General features: G+C 40.0%; 1 protein-coding gene across 1 annotated transcript in view; it reads left to right on the top strand.

The window, feature by feature from the left end:
- Positions 1 to 12,372, top strand: part of ube2e2 (ubiquitin-conjugating enzyme E2E 2) — a 31,635-nt gene extending 19,263 nt beyond the window's left edge. The window contains exons 4-6 of the mRNA XM_017453856.3: positions 7,873 to 8,005; positions 9,198 to 9,345; positions 11,600 to 12,372. Coding sequence (XP_017309345.1) covers positions 7,873 to 8,005; positions 9,198 to 9,345; positions 11,600 to 11,697 — 379 coding nt within the window. The 3' untranslated portion in view covers positions 11,698 to 12,372. The remainder of the gene's footprint in view (positions 1 to 7,872; positions 8,006 to 9,197; positions 9,346 to 11,599) is intronic.
- Positions 12,373 to 13,060: the final 688 nt, after the last annotated feature.

Raw genomic sequence — 13,060 nt, 5'->3', positions numbered from 1 at the left:
AAGGATAATATTAGCATGACGGGTAAATGAGGATTAGCGAGCTTATTGCACATTATATTTCTGCTGGCCTGGATGGTGCAGGTGGAGAGGAGGACCTTGTCTCATCGTTTAGGACAGGTGGTGAGGAGTCAAACTGCCTGGGGGAAGTACCTGATAAAGAGCCTGTCAGGATTGGCTTGGATGCTCGGGTACTTTTTGCCAGACAGCAAGTGGGTAAGGCGTGTGCAGGATAAATAGGAAAGGTCATCCACAATGCTAATCGACAAGACTGCTCCGAGCTGCCTGATTAATAAGGCCTCGTTTGTATCTGGATCCAGACCAATTCCATGTCTACCAAAGCCAAGCAGGTTATAGTATACACCAGCGAATGGTTCTACTTGTAAGATTGCGCCTGAGACATACTAATCCCCCCAGTCGATTATAATCAGTGTTACATTTGGATTGCGATAAATGAATCACAATGGGTGTGTGCTAGTATAGGAAAATAATCAATGATGGGGTGAAGCAGAGTCACTGTTACCACCCTGAATTGGATTTTTCACAGCACACCTCAGCAATTTGCCAACGATTACAGTTCTCATTCATTAAAGTAGGACACGTACTTTTTAATCGTTAATTGTTCCCTTTGAATGTTGTGAAACGTCTGATCGTTGTTATTACTTATCTTAAAACAGTCGTCCACTAACTTTGCTGAAGGTAACGTCCTTTTACCTCTGACGGTTACAAAGCGCTGACGCTGGAGACTCCTTCCTTGTACGTGCATGAAAACATCCTACAGAAAGCTTCATCACACCAACAGTTTTAAGTTTTTTCTTTATTTAAATGTAAACACATTCTTTAAAATACGTCTTATTAGATTTATTGTTATTATCTGTAGAATCCGCCGTACAAGTCCAGGGGTCATTTGTCACTACGGAAATGGTAACGTTAAAACGAATGCATTGATTAATATATAAACCTATTTAAATTGCAGCTGGGGCTTTAAGAGCTGTCAGAGTTGCTGTTTGTAGAACACCTTCTGACCAATCAGAATTGAGAATTCAACAGCGCAGTGGTATAAAAACCAGTTGTGTTACTCTTTGGTGGTGTTCTAGTTTAATCGGTAGTATTTGGATTAGTTTGGCTGGATGATGTTAGACAAACATGCGTGTTCCAGAAATGGTATAATGTCAGGTTAGAGTGACATATGTGAGAATGTCTGCTGATATGATGTACTGACCTGATTTACTGATATATCAAGGCTAAAACTCCCAGAGACCTGTGACCCAGAGTCCTGATTAGGTAGCGTTTGACATAAATGTGTATTTGTCTATGTGATGTCCAGGATATTTCGTTTGACCAACCATGTTTCAATTAGTGCAGACCAACTCTCTGAACAGAGCAGAGAACCTTTGATCAGACAGACGCCCATCTTCATCTTTGGAAGTTTTTAATATCGACGTTCCTTTGAACATCAGAATCTGGGATCAGAAGCAGAGTAAACCAAAGACTTTTTTGGAGATCTTTATGTATATAATATATTTGGCCCAATGAGATATCTTGCATACTTTTCTCACGGGGATCATCTAGGAACCTGTTATATGAATACAACCTTCTGTTGTATGGTTCGTCATGGAATTTTTAAAGGTTCTTATGAAAACAAACATGAAAGTGTGTTTTGGTTTGGTACACAGTCCTGCAGGGTTTTTTTCACTCAATTCTTCCTGCTACAAAGTCATTTAAAGGAGTTTCTTTCCAGTATTTGTATTATGGTGCATTGTTCTGAAGCATCCAGTTCTTCAGCTGCCTTTCATTTACCATGGGAAGTTTGCCCTGCTTTTGTGTTCATCTACGAAATCACTTCCTCTTGTATACTTCTACTCATGCTTGCCGGCTTTGATACATATAACGCATACATTTTCCCATTCTGATGAGGCAAAAAAACTAAATAAGCTCGTGGTACAGCAATATGTATCACGGTATTTAATTGCTGACGCTTGGTAGCAAAATGGCAGTCAAACTGTTGAGAAATATGAAAAAAATATTCTGTAACAATGACACAAGTGCATGTATGAGGAGGTTCGGAGTCTCTCACCTGTCGAAACATCTGATGAACTCAGTGGTGATAATACGTTCGACGTTGAAATATAGATTTTCATATTTTATCTCGGGAGAGACTGTTTCCCCCGTTTTGTTGTTTTAATTCTCCAGCTAAAATTGGAATGATTTCAATAATGAACTGTATTTTAATTAAGTTCAAGAATGTATTATGGTTCCGTCTGCTTCTTAAACGCAAACCAACTTTGCTAACTTTAATTCAGAGGTGTGAAATCAATTCCTATGCGCACTAGGCGATGTTTTGTCCTCTGAGAGCTGTTAAGAGTGTGGATACTGGCATCGGGTATCGATTTACTCGTACCTGTACTCGGAAAAAGTGCTCCGATACCACGCGATACCATGTGACGTAAGCCTCTAATGAACAGACAACAACAAATGACGGCGATCTGGAGGTATTTCATGATTAACGCTCAAAGCTAAGAGGACTTAGCACTGAGCGCTGGGATACGCCTACTTCCTTTCTCCACGGTCTACAATTTGCTCGCAAATCGTCACCGTGCAATTCACGGCACCATGCGCTCATTTTTAATGATCACCCTCGCTGACTCTGCTCTACTCAAGCGGTTTGGTCGGTTCTACCAAAACTATCGCTTTTTGGCTCTAAAAGTGTTGCAGTAAATCGCACCTGGCCATATTTTTTTGGAACGTTATTACGTTTATCGTCCTTATAAAACGTAACCTTTTTACATTGAGACGACGTCGTCTTCCGCCTCAAGAACTCGAGGCTGTGGTGTTTTCCCTCTCTAAACTGGAAGAAAAATGGGTCAAGGTTCGTCTTCTGTAGCTACAATTATGGTGAAATTCTCCAATTATGGTGGAAGTTTGAGGAAGACGGTTGCTGGGGAACCACGAGTCCTGGCATGTGGTTTCAACTATTGACTTCGCATTTAGCCAGAGGTCACAGAACATTGGGTTCACCGGGGCCAATTCTCTGTAGGCTGTCTCCAGTTCTCAGTCTCTCTTTCTGGACTCTGTGATGGATTTCCAGCCAGGCTGGTAATGAGCTTTGAGGAGATTTTCTCAGTTATCTTAGCAGACAACACCATTTCTCTTGCTTCAGCTCAGACTTATTGATGCAGCTAAAGCGCTTCCTGAGTTTAATAAACCCTGGGCTTTCCCACGATTTCTTAATTACAAGCACAGAACTGAGCAGTTAATGTTCTTGCTCAAGGGCACAGCAGAGGCTTTCTGGTAGTCCTGGAATCTGATTTCACGACCTCCTGGTCAATAGCTGAGCTACCATCGAACACTACAGTTCATGCGGAAGAGTGGGGCTTGACTCTGGGTTGTCAAACGTTCTCACCCTCTCCCATTTAGATTGCTTTATCTTGGTCAGGGTTGCAGTAGATCCAGAGTCTATTTTAGGAATACTGGGTGTGAGACGGGAATACACCCTGGATGGGACGCCAGTCCATGGCAGTGCTGTCAGTCTTTCTTTGCTATGTTAATGTCTGACATGTGGAAGTGTTGGCTTAGTGGTTTATTGTTCCTCCCGAGTCACTGGAAGGTTGTGAGTTCAAATCCCAAGATGACCAGAGAGCGTAGGGCATTTGAGTAAGAGATCCTCAACTCTTCAGCTCAGCGCTTCCACTGGATTCATTTGGATTGCCATTTTGTTACTTCCCAATAGGATAATAGAGAAAGGCATAAAAATACTTAGAAATTCACTTGGAAAGTCCCACTACACAACAAAATGTAAATCTTTTCAGTAATTGACCAAACTAAAAAATGTGTAATTTAATTCAAATGACAGCTAGTTAACTAGTCCGATGTTTAATACAGACTGGTGTTAGTCAGATATAGACTTGGGTAATTCAAATTAGTTTATACGATTCAACTTGATGCTATAAATGGAGTTTGCTGCTCGTTTCCAATCCCCGCCGTCTGCTGCACTACACCGCAATCTATAGACATCGGCCGAGTACACACTCTGGTCTATTTTTATGAGAGAGTTTAATTATAATAATGGCAGTTTACATTACTAGCTAGCAACTAGCATGTCTTTCTTTTGTTCATTTCCATTACCTGGGCTTCTAAATAGCGCAACTGGAAAAGCATGTATGTGGAAGAGGGCGGTTCGCTCTTTCCTCCAAGTGAAAAGATGTCGTGACTGACTTCACGTCTTAAAGAAAGCACATGCTAGCCTTCACCTTCCCCGGTCGATAGCTTTCACAGTGGATTAGCTAATGGGTGCTAATAGGCATGGGTAAATTAGGATAAAATGGAGAAAATTAAAAAGTACTACTATTAAAAGTACTGTTATCTACCATAGTTGATGTTGCTAGCTAGCTAGCTAGCTAATAAAATGTTAACGTATTTCCTTGCTAGCTTATAGGAGGTCCTCAGTCTTACAAAAGAAATGTTAAACCTTGTCTAAATATACTGTCATATACTCAAATATTTTGTTTCCTTTCAAGAAAAACTGGCTAGGGCTGATAGAGCTAGCATATGTTGCTTGCACGTTTAATCGCCTGTCAGGCAAATTCGTTTATGTCCCCTTCAGGCAAAATGGAGTACTAGCTATTGTATGACATTACTCTTAGTGCAGTGTGGAAATGTACTGCATCACCTCACGTTTAAACACGTATCGAGCAAAAACTATGAGTCTACATGCCGTATTTTACCACAGGTGTACATGTGATGCTAGTTTACACAGCTAATAGGCAAAACGTTAACATTTATGAAATCTTGTGCATTTGATGTATTTTAGAATCTCCGCAAACAAAAGATTTGGATCATTCCTGTTTTAATCAGTTTAAGATGTCATTTTTGTTGTTGTTGTTGTTGTTGTTAGCATCAAAACTAGCAGTTTAGCAGAACAATCTGATTTAGCTGTTAGCCGACACAGTCGGCTTTACTTCACGCTCATTAGCTCTTGTTTCCTCAAAACAGTCAGGCAGAGACGTTCTCATCATCTGAGCGTGGATTTATGACAGTACATCTGCTGCTTCCGGTGCGTAATTGGCCCCCTGATCGCTGCAGAGTATCACGCCTACCAGCTACCAGATGTTCCTCACATCTCATTATGCACGTGGCTTGCTCATTTATTTAATACCAGAAAGTAAGACAGGAAGTCCTTGTGTGTGAGATTTATAAGGCGGGATTCTCAGCGTCTCTCTCAGCAGTACCGTCGCGTTGCTCTTGGTGATAGCTTGTTCACCACCTTCGATCACTTTTATTGATAGCGCGCTCGGCTTTCAGGGCTAATGCATTTCCAAGCCTCTGCCAGGAACCGGTGCTCTCGTTAGATGTTCCAAACTGACTAGGGAGAAATTTGTCATATTTTCTCTGCTTTCATTCCCCAGGCCTGAGAAATGAGCGCTGGTGTTTGTGCCAGCAGTCTCACACTGATAAGCCGCTTGATTTAGTTCTCCGCCATTGCTGATTTAAATGTTCGTGATAATCACGAGAATTACGTTTCATTCCCCTGCACTCGTGGGGTTTTTTTTTTCTTTTTCTTTTTCTTTTAAATGATTTAGTAAAGAACTCATCACAGTGCTGGTCATGTCTTAAATCTGATTGGTCAGAAGGTGTTAATTGATTTTCCATAACAGCAGCTCTGATAAATGCAAATCAACCTTATTATTATTATTATTATTATTATTATTATTATTATTATTAATAATAATATTATTATTATTATTATTATTATTATCATCAACCTAATATTACCTAAATAATATTTATTATTATTTTAAATTTGACCACAGCCTGAGTTTTGTCATATTTGATCATTCTGAACCTGATAGATAGAAATGTTCATCTTTTTTTCCTTTTTTTCTTTCTTTTTCTTTTTTTTACATTTATTTTAACGTCCATTTGAACATATATTTCTTAAAAATTACATATTTCAATTTTGTTCATTTATAGATTTTAAAAATCATTTATTTGATTTGCTTTTCAATAATTTTAATGTAAAAATATAAATACAGTAAATGATTGTTTATAGATTTGAACACAGTGAGGTTTGTCAAATGTGTTCATTCTAAACCTGGTTATTAGAAAAGTAAATAATTGTAGCATTTTCTTAATGTTTATTTTAATATCCCCGTTATAATATTTGAACTGTATATATTTCAGTTAATTTAGATTTATTATAATTTGATACATTTTTAAGTAATTAAATTTTATGTCAGGAAGAATTACTCTTCATAAGTGTTATCCTGTGTATAATATATATATAATATAATATAATATAATATAATATAATATAATATAATATAATATATAACTGCACTAATTCTACCAGACACTCCCTTTTTTCTTTTTTTCTTTCTTTTTTCTTTTCTTTTTTTTTTTATAAAGCAAATGGTCATCACACCAAATATTAGGTTTGTTTCATTTATTACTGTTTACTGCTCTTTATAGTATTTTTAATGCATCTTTGCTCTACAGCATTTCTTTGCATGTGCCTAAGACTTTTGCACATGTGTGTGTGTGTGTGTGTGTGTGTGTGTGTGTGTGTGTGTATAAAATGAGAGAAAGAGAGACATACATATTTTTTGTTTTTGTTTTTGTTTGCGTTATTTTTCTTAATGCATTCTGTTACATTTTGATTTGCACTTCTCCTGAAAGCATCATGAGCTACATGAAAAGTGACACATTTTAATAAGAGAGTGGGAACTCCAATAGAATCAGAGAGAGAGAGAAATTTGTCATTTTGACCCCTGACCATCGATAACTAATGATTTACACCGGGTCGTGTTTGTTTATAGAGTGAAACACAAGCCGAGTCGAGTCTATAAACAGCGCTGCTACTCTGAGTATTTATTCTCGTCTTCTAACCGAATCGACGGTTTGATGAATGCCTTAGTTAATAATTAAGTTGTAATTAGTTTCGTGTGAGAGCCAGATTCTGTGATCAATCTCCAAGACTGAATCCAAACTCAAACACATTTCTATGGTAAATCCCACATTTTCTGACTCAGTAAAAGTTCTGCATCCGACCACGCCGCCTGCTTTCGACCCTCAGTCAGAGGGATGTTAACGCCATGATTCATGCATTTATAGCCTCGCGCGTCTCCCTTCTCTGCTACGACAGCGTAGGTTTTGGCAGATTTAGAACGCGATTTTGTATATTTCAGACACGAGTCCGTTTTTGTTTCGTGTTTTGTTTTTTGACTGTGCCAATACAGCACGAGTGATGAATTATTCATTCGTTCACAGAGTTTTATTGCAACATTAATCACATTCAGATGTTCCTCAAGGCTGGGTGTCAGGTGTGTTGTTTTAACAGTTTGTAGAGAATTAAAAACTGAACAAATAGCTTAGAGTGCATCACAACACAGCAATGGAACAGTCTAGAAATGAACATATTTTGTTAAACGAGACAGTGATGAACGGTATCTGTAGAATCTGCTTTGTGCTCCAAATATCTGGATCTGGATTTAAACCCTAAGTGGGTGTGGCCTAAACTGGAAGGATTTTTTTTTTTAAATAAATAAATATGACCCCGTGTACTCTGCCCCTGGAAACCGGTGGTTGTCGGGGGGTTTCCAGGGGCAGAGTGCACGGGGTCATATTTATTTGAGACATTTTAAACCTCAAAACATTTCTTAAAACCTTTTGTACCGGTTACTGTAGCCGTGAAGTCGTTTTCTTCTCCATTAATTAACCGTTAGTCCTGTGCAAATTATTTTCCTCTTGCTCGGTGCTACATTTTCCTAGAGCGGACGTGCAGAGAAGCCTTGGCTGTGTTTCAAACCTCACAAAACGTGCACCGAGTGTCAGCTGTTGAGCAGCTATTAAGAAGGCATGTCCTGTTTTTGTCCACAGCGCCGGTCCTAAAGGAGACAACATCTACGAGTGGAGATCCACTATCTTGGGACCACCGGGCTCCGTGTACGAAGGGGGTGTCTTTTTCCTCGACATCGCCTTCACACCTGATTATCCGTTTAAACCACCCAAGGTGAGGGAAACTAAACTGATACCGGTTCATATTTATTTTCTTACACTCTGATGCCCTTGGCATCCTGGATCGTGGATTGTATGAACCAGGGCGAGCTCAATGGAGTGGAAACGAGCTCTTGCACTAAGTTTTATGTCAATTTAAATCCTAGCATGTAAGTAATCCTCCACTAAAGTAGTTCTCTGTCATCTTAGAGTGAGATTTTTTTTTTTTTTTTAATCTTTGCTGTCTGGTTTTTAAACCTTTCAGAGCACAAAGTCGGGTCTTGTTAAAGGTGACCGAACTGTTGCTTGATATTGATTCCGGTAACTGGACTGGAATATGAAATTCTTTGGGCCTGGACAAACAGCTAGCATGACAACAAGGGCGGCTGTCTCTCTGGTGGTAGAACGGGTTGTCCGCTAATCATAGGGTTCGATTCCGGCCCACAGCTCTGCTACCATTGGTGTGTGTGTGTGTGTGTGTGTGTGTGTGTGTGTGAATGAGAACCAGCGTTTGGAGCCGCTAAGGTTAAAAAAGCTCTATCTAAGTGCAGACCATTTACCAATGGTTACCTTTCAATATTTAACAATTAGTAGAGGACTATCACACATCGATACACGTTGTGCAGTCTTGTGCCATTATGTATGCAAATGTTGTTCTGAACAAACCTGTGTTACATTTACGCCATGTTCCTATAAGCAAATCAGCTCATGTTTTTAAAAAACCTCAAGGTAAAGTAACTGGTCCATTCCGTCTGTGTGCACTCTGTTACGTCGGCGCTGAAGAATTTCGTCCGATCACAGACACAGGAACATAAACTTGTCTTTCCATGGAGACGCAAGGATCCGCCTGTGTTTCCAAGCATTCGAATTGACGCCGTAACTTTCCATAACACTTCCAATGAGCCACAGTGAAGAAGCACGCCGTGCAGCACGTCAGCACATTTCTGTCTGGAAAGCTGATGTAGACCTTTAGCTTGTTGACGTAGCGACATGACACAGCACAAATCCGTCCTTTCACTCGTAAATCTGTCTGATTGAACCAAACGAAGGTGGAGAAATGTCCGAGTCTTGACTTTAGAGTCAAGTCTTCACGTTTTTTTTTTTTTTCTTTCCCCTTCCTTCCTTAAAAAAACGCATTAGCATGCAGCTGGCTAATTTGTGAATGCTTATCTGTATTAAGGCTAATTAAATCTCTCCATCTCTCCAAGGTAACGTTTCGCACACGGATCTATCACTGCAACATTAACAGTCAGGGCGTGATCTGTCTGGACATCCTGAAGGACAACTGGAGTCCTGCACTCACCATCTCCAAAGTGCTGCTGTCCATCTGCTCGCTGCTCACCGACTGCAACCCAGGTACGAGGCCTCAACCTCAATCATCTGCTCAAGTCGTAATTAATTACAGCAGCTTTCACTGACCGACTTTTTGATTCCATAAACCTGGGCGTTCGTTTGTTTATAGCCCCCGTAAGCATCGAGGTCTTCTAAGGATCCTTAATTACAATCATTTGAAACGCGTCTCCGTCTCGGAAAAGGCCGACCCTCAATTCTGTTCAAAATATCGGGACAGGACCGTTGCTCCGACTGAGGAGGAATTTGTTCGTAATGTATTTTATTATACTGTGATTTAAAAGTTACACAGTCATTGTGTAATGAATCGGGAGTTACTGTTCCCAGCCCAACGTTGATTATTTTCCTATAACAGCAGGTCCTGGAGTGCTTTATTCGACTTATATATATATATATATATATATATATATATATATATATATATATATATATATATATATATATATATATATATATATAACCGCACAAGGACGTCTGTGTTCGCCACGTAAAAAAAAAATTCCACTTCCTAGTTCGAAGCCGTTACTTCGGCTCCGGTAGCGCCATCATCAGCTTTTCAAAGATACCCTTCAGGAACATACTCTAACTTTCGACTTGAAATATGAAAGCTGGTGAGATGAAGGTGAAAAGGAAGAAGGGACGGCAATTTGTCCAGAAGCACCTTTTTACGGGAATGTACAGATCAATGTGATCGTAGCTCCTTCAGGATCGATTCCCGCTAGCGGAGTAAAAATAAACAAAACGTTTGTCTACATCGTGTCCGCAATGTTGCTTAATCCATATTAATTTCTTGTTTATTGAACAGTGATTAGGTACGGCTACGGCCGAATCACGGTCACGCCGTTATTCAGTATAACCGCGCTCTCTTGTTGAGTTTAATGTTGTGGAACGTCCGTGAAACAAAATCGTTCAAGTCGGTTGTAGCAGCCATAACGGCCGTGCTTTCACTAGCCTCTCTTTTAAGTTATATTTGCATCTCGTCATGTTGTTGAGAAAATGGAAAGCGCAAAGTGCCGACACTGTAGACTACTTCCAGAAATGAGTCTCATTACAGAAAACACCATTTCAACCATTACACAATTTAAAAAAAAAAGTCAATTTACGTATTTATGATGCGTCAACCGTGCAAGTCCGTCGTTACTATAGAAGTGTAGAGTGTAGTGTATAGAACTTGTTCGAAGGAGCGCAATAATATAAACATGGAATAACTGGAACTATTGACTATGTTTACATGCACATCAATATTCCGATATTAATCAGAATTTAGCAATTCGCCACAATCCGATTCAGATTAAGACAATATTCTGAGTCCCACCCCTGGAATATGTCTGTTTTAATCAGAAATCTATTGCATGTAAACACCTTATTCAGAAAGTCCACTATAAGCAGATATAATGTCCCGGTATAGTGACGGGGACACTACACTATACTGTAGAAACGGCACAGTCTTTCGGATGAGACGTCCTGACTCACTGTGTTCATTAAAAATCCCAGGACACTGGCAGTATTCCCCCATTGGAGCTAATCTATCATGGCCCCCTAATAATCCCCATCCCTAAATTGGCTACATTACTCTCCTCTCCACTAATAGCTGGTGTGTGGTGGGCGTTCTGGGGCAATATGGCTGCCGTCGCATCCTCCGGGTGGATGCTACACACTAGTGGTGGTTGATGAGACCCTGCCCCCCCGGTTTCTAGAAAAAAGCGCTATATAAATGTTAGGAATTATTATTATTATTATTATTATTATTATTATTATTATTATTATTATTATTATATGAGCATGTTCAGGAGTCATGGGTAGCAACGGCAGTGTCACGAATCTCCCAGGAAATAACAGCGGGAAAGGAAAAACTCATGCAGGTCGGCATACTGACAACGACGGTGTATACGGGAATATTCTGATGCCTGTACGCATATAAACATCGTGTTCTGAATGTAGCTGCAACCCGAACATAGACCTTAAACTTGTGGAATCTGATGAGCATGTAAACGCAGTCGTCGTCAGAGCTTCAGTTATAGAAACCTTCTGAACTGCGGTTTCAACAGCACTGTGGCATAAATATTTTTTATATATATATATATATGTATATATATATATATATATATATATATATATATATATATATATATATATAAAACGGTAAAATGTCTGCCGTAACACAAATGCATCATCACAGAAACGGCACGCTACTTTTTGGCCACGTTATGCTCTTTTCTCTTTTATGCTCTCAACACAATTTGTTGTGTTTGTCCCACAGCTGACCCTCTCGTCGGGAGCATCGCCACACAATACCTGACCAACAGAACCGAACACGACAGGATAGCCAAACAGTGGACGAAGAGATACGCCACATAAAGAGAAGTCTTCCCTCCGAGCCTCCCACTATAAATTGTCCCTCTTTCCGACCCCACCGTACCTGTCTACCTCTGTCCCCGTCCTCTCAGAGCACACTCACCATATATAATCTCCGCTTCCCCGACTGCCCTGGCCGCTTTCGGTGAACAGAACTGTCCTTTATTTGTTCCTCGTTGACTTGAAAGCTTCTTTTTTTATACAAAGAGTAGACTGGGATTTTATTTTCCAATTATCTGAATGTTTGAATTATCCTAGGAGGAAAATATTGTTGTTGTTCTTGTTGTTGTTGTTGGTATTATTATTATTATTATTATTATTATTATTATTATTATTATTAATGTTGCTCAACCTCATGTATGTAAGTGGCATCAGGAACAAATACAGACTATAAGAACCCACCCACACACACACACACCACCAAGTGACCACGCTTTAGTTTTTTTTTCAGTCATGGTATGTGCATGTTAACAGGATGCCGATTTGCACCCACGACAACATGAGGCTCCTCTCTGTTTGTAACGTATTTTTTAAACACGCCGTCGAAAAGCAGCCACTGGGAAAGTCTGGCTAGTGGATAGATGGGAAATCACAGGTTTGTATATAGTGTGTGACACAGTGAGGTTTGTTGTGCACTTGCTTTATGGACAAACATCCAATAAAACACTGTGGCTGAAATGTATGAAATGATGTGTTCTGTTTGGGTGTGTGCGTGCACTTTCTGTTCCTCTAGTACTCCAGTCAGGAACTTTCATGCTTTAAGTAAATAGGAGTTTATATTTTTCTACTTTAACTTAAAATTTGGATGACCCAGAGAATTTATTTTCGATCGAGGATTTGCACTTTTACTTGTAACCCTTCCATCCATATTCTGTACCGCTTATCCTACACAGGGTCACGTGGACTTGGACACAAGGTGTGTGATACCCTGGATGGGATGCCAACCCATCCCAGGGCACAATCTCTCTCTCTCTCTCTCTCTCTCTCTCTCTCTCTCTCTCTCTCTCACACTCACACACACACACACACACACCCATTTACACACAACGGACAATTTAGATATACCAATCAGCCTACAATGCATGTCTTTGGACTGCGGGAGGAAAACCGAGTACCTGGAGGAAACCCCTGAAGAACATGCAAACTCTCTGCACACAGGGCGGAGGCGGGAATCGAACCCCTGGAGGTGCGAGGCAAACACGCTGTCCACTAAGCCAGTGGTTTTCAAAGTGGGGGCCGCCAGGGGGCCTCAACAATTTGGTGTGAAAAATAAATTCTCACTCTGAGACAACCACACACACACACACACACACACAATCAATTCCTAATGTAATGTAAAGATGTAAGATAAAAAATAAAAAAGAGG

This window comes from Ictalurus punctatus, chromosome 23 (assembly GCF_001660625.3).
Source record: "Ictalurus punctatus breed USDA103 chromosome 23, Coco_2.0, whole genome shotgun sequence".
Taxonomy (NCBI): domain Eukaryota; kingdom Metazoa; phylum Chordata; class Actinopteri; order Siluriformes; family Ictaluridae; genus Ictalurus; species Ictalurus punctatus.
The sequence above is the reverse complement of the archived record's forward strand: the minus strand, read 5'-3'. Positions and strand labels throughout refer to the sequence as shown.